The sequence below is a fragment of the Aplysia californica genome, unplaced genomic scaffold (genome assembly GCF_000002075.1).
Source record: "Aplysia californica isolate F4 #8 unplaced genomic scaffold, AplCal3.0 scaffold01207, whole genome shotgun sequence".
NCBI lineage: Eukaryota > Metazoa > Mollusca > Gastropoda > Aplysiida > Aplysiidae > Aplysia > Aplysia californica.
Genome location: NW_004798477.1, coordinates 113,985 through 117,615, shown reverse-complemented (window position 1 = coordinate 117,615; position 3,631 = coordinate 113,985). Strand labels below are relative to the sequence as shown.

The window sequence follows — 3,631 nt, the reverse complement described above, 5'->3', positions numbered from 1 at the left end:
AAAGTTCACATGAGCGCGCTGGACACAAGTTGGTGGTTGGGGGTTTACAAAATGGTCCCAATGGGAAAATTGGTAGGAAAAATGAACACAGATACTCATACCTTCTTCTCTAGGAGGCTCCTTCCTCTTCTCCCCCTTTTCTGGTTTCTGCTTTCCTTTCTTCTTGTCTTTGTTTTCCGACACACTGCCCTCTCCCCTTTCACTCGATCTTTGAGCGATCCAGTCTGGCATCGCAGCTTCATCTGGGTGATCTGTGTAATAGTCCCTGTAGGCGTCGGCGTATTCCTGCCCAAAGTAGTACAAGTTGTACTGGTAGTGCTCCTCAGAAGTTGGGTCCGAAACGACTTCATCAGTCGAGGCTGTGACATCCGTTTCTACACCAGCGGAATTCTCTCCCGACTTATCCTTTTTACTTTTCTGCTTTTTCTCCGACTTTTCCTCCTCTTCCCCCTCCTCGATCTCGTTACCTTCAACATCTATCTTTGGAAGAGCGGGTTGCTCTTTGGAGTAAGCTTGGTAATAGCTGTTCCAATATTCATCATACCTGGCCTGTTTTTCCTCTTCAGTGAGTCGTTCCCAACCATCTTGATTCTGATCACTACTTGCACCATAATTGATTTGATACTGTGCTATGAAATCTGCATCAATCTGAAAAACATGAAAATTGTAAATACATGAGTTTATCAGTTGCTTACACAAAAACATTGCGCTCATAATAACATTATGATACATTAAAGGATCGTTTGTGTAGAGCAATCTATATATATATATATGTGAAGTCAGTAACTAGGTAGTTTAAAATAGATTACTTTGGTAATATTGTAGAGAGCTTATGTCCCTCTACTGTATTTCTAGTTCGTGTCATTTCTAACCTGTTTTTCATTTTCTGCTTCCCTTCCAGTACATTTACTATAGTAGAGAGAGACAGCTGCTAGCTCAGCACTCCCCCCCCCCCTCACACACACTTATCGTGCACTCAACACACGCCTTTATTGTAATGATTGTAAAAGTTTTACGCCCCATCGCCCCAGCACCACAGACGCAGGTTGTGTACAGGCCTGACACATCAAGTGGAGGATTCAGTACTACATCATGCAGTGGTCAATCCAAAGGACCTCAGGTACACTGATTCAGAGCCTCAAGACTTCAGCACAAGACTACCTGTGTGTTGACTGCCAACATCAGTGTTTCCTCAGTTGTGTGTTTAGTGCACCAAAAGGTTAAGGAGGTCACACTCAGGACTGAGCTTGGGTCTATCGGGTGAAAATTCAGACTATACAACTACTACTGAGACTATAATACTACTACTGAGACTATACCACTACTAATGATGAAAAAAAATTACATTCAATTTTCCAGTATATATATGCCTGAAGTAGAAGGACTGAAAAGCAGCACAGAACATCTCTAGCTCTGTTATTTAGAAATCTTTGGCTCCAAATCTCACAAGTACTTGTGACGTTGTCCTATATAAAAGTAACCTACTATGTCAAAACGCACGGGAGCAGCTATTGAATGTAAGCAATAGTCACAATAGTGGGTCATTACATACAATTCTAAGCCAGAGATGACACCTCCAGGTATTCCAGGTACTATGTCAAATGACCTTTACTTTACCTTTGGAAAGTAAGCCTTTCTTTCATGATCCCATTCCATGACAGTGCCATCATCGTCAGTATAAGTTGTTCCTTTGGGCAGAGTTGACCCTTCTTCTTTGGCTAACCTTTCCAACTCCTCTTGTTTCAGTTGCAACTCAAATTCATCAACTTCCTCTTCATCTTGTGACATCTTGATGCTTCTGTTCTGTAACAGAGTTCAAGTTTATTTTTCATTGAAAGTTGTGCACCATACACAATGATACATGAAAGAAATTGTAAACTACTGAACTTTATATTATATATATATATAAATATATACGTAATAACACATTGGTTTTTATTTAGCACATAATTTCCATTTTAAATCCTCACAATGCAAGACATAGTTTGAGCAGCTTACAATGGCATTAGAATAATGCAACATCCATGCACAAGGGCACAAAGTATTTATGCTGATTGCAACTGCAGAAAAGTTCACATGAGCGCGCTGGACACAAGTTGGTTGTTTTCACATTAGTTCATGGCACCTTTTGGTTTTATCTAAAATACATCGATCTATATATAGTTAAAATTCTATTTTAAAAGCACCAATTGCTAAAATAACCTAAACACCATAATATATTTTGGAGCAAAGACCAATGGTCTTTATAAAATTGAGAAACCTGTCGGGATCAACGATTGAGAACAAATAGGGGGGTTAAAATGGCATTCAGTTATCACATTATAATTATAGAGGCACATATATATATTAATATATTTGGTTTATTTTTTAATGTTATAGTAAGTTATAATAGTATGTTTCATGACATCACTGGAATTCCGTTTTCTTTTTCACTTCTTTATAGACTTTTTTGTCTGTTTTGTGTGACTGTTTGGCAGATCAAGCACGCTGACAATGACGAAGAGAGGAAGCAATCAGCTCAAATTACAGTTACTGACAGAAGGTGAGAACAAACTTTTATGACGTGAAATTTGCTGACTGGCAAGCATGGGACTCTCAAATCTTGAACACTTTCCATAGGAAATGCACTTTAGGACTATAGTCTTCCAAGAGATATAACTTTCTTCCTAGTGGCTAAAGGAAATGCGTTATAACGCACAATATTGTGAAATCCTATAAATTAAATAATAATTTTATTAAATCTAGCACTTAAGTTGTGTAATTCTAACAGTCATTCTGTCACTCCCTCCCTCCCTTTAGACTCTTTCTGTTCAATGTCAATCCCACTTCCTGTCTCTCCAGTTTTATACACACACATTGATCTAGACAGTAGTAACTTAGGTGTAAGAGACATTTAACTTAATATACCTCTCTCAGCAACTTTGGCAAAGTCAGAGAGAGATTAGAGTTGAGTAAGACTAAGAGATCATGTCACGCAATTTTAACTGAGGCTTAGCCTAGTCAGTTGAAACCTTATTTCCTAGAGCTGAGCCCATTCAACTTAGCTATTCAACATTCATGATTTTTGCACTATTCACAGCTATTTGAAGCATGGCAGAGTCATTCGAATGAAGTGTGATTTTATTATTCAATTCTTAAAAAATAGGTCCTAGATAATGGATTTCCTCTCATTCTTCTCAATGTAGGCCTAGTAAAATTGGAGAAAAGTATTTCTAAAAACATTGAGATAAATAAATATACAAAAATACTCTTTATTTGACGATTACGAGACAGAGCACTTGATCAGAGGAGCCAACAAGAGATATATATGTATATATAAATTTATAATACACTAGAGAATGTCCCATTCAATTCCCTTGTCACACAGTGTCAAGCAAGGGCAGGACTCTTGAAGCGCAGCGAATTTTTTTTTTTCTCATGAAGTTAGCTGTCGCAATAAGTTCCCCTTCGAAGGGCTATGAACGGTGACATCATCATGTCATCAAACTGCACTGTCTGCTTCGAATAGCGGATCTCGGCTTGAAAAAAAACATCGACTGCCCTGTGATTAGTTCACGGCGTCACTTTTCGCCCGATTCTGTTACTTTTAGTTCGCGTGACTCAGCAGCCCGCCGGAGCTCCCCGGCTCGGG

General features: G+C 38.7%; 1 protein-coding gene across 1 annotated transcript in view; it reads right to left on the bottom strand.

Moving 5' to 3' along the window:
• LOC101859293 (HIV Tat-specific factor 1 homolog) overlaps nt 1-3,631 on the bottom strand; it is a gene marked incomplete at its 3' end in the record, with an annotated part of 19,662 nt that overhangs the window by 11,804 nt on the left and 4,227 nt on the right. Inside the window, 2 exon segments of the mRNA XM_035973411.1 lie at nt 102-648; nt 1,618-1,803. Coding sequence (XP_035829304.1) covers nt 102-648; nt 1,618-1,788 — 718 coding nt within the window.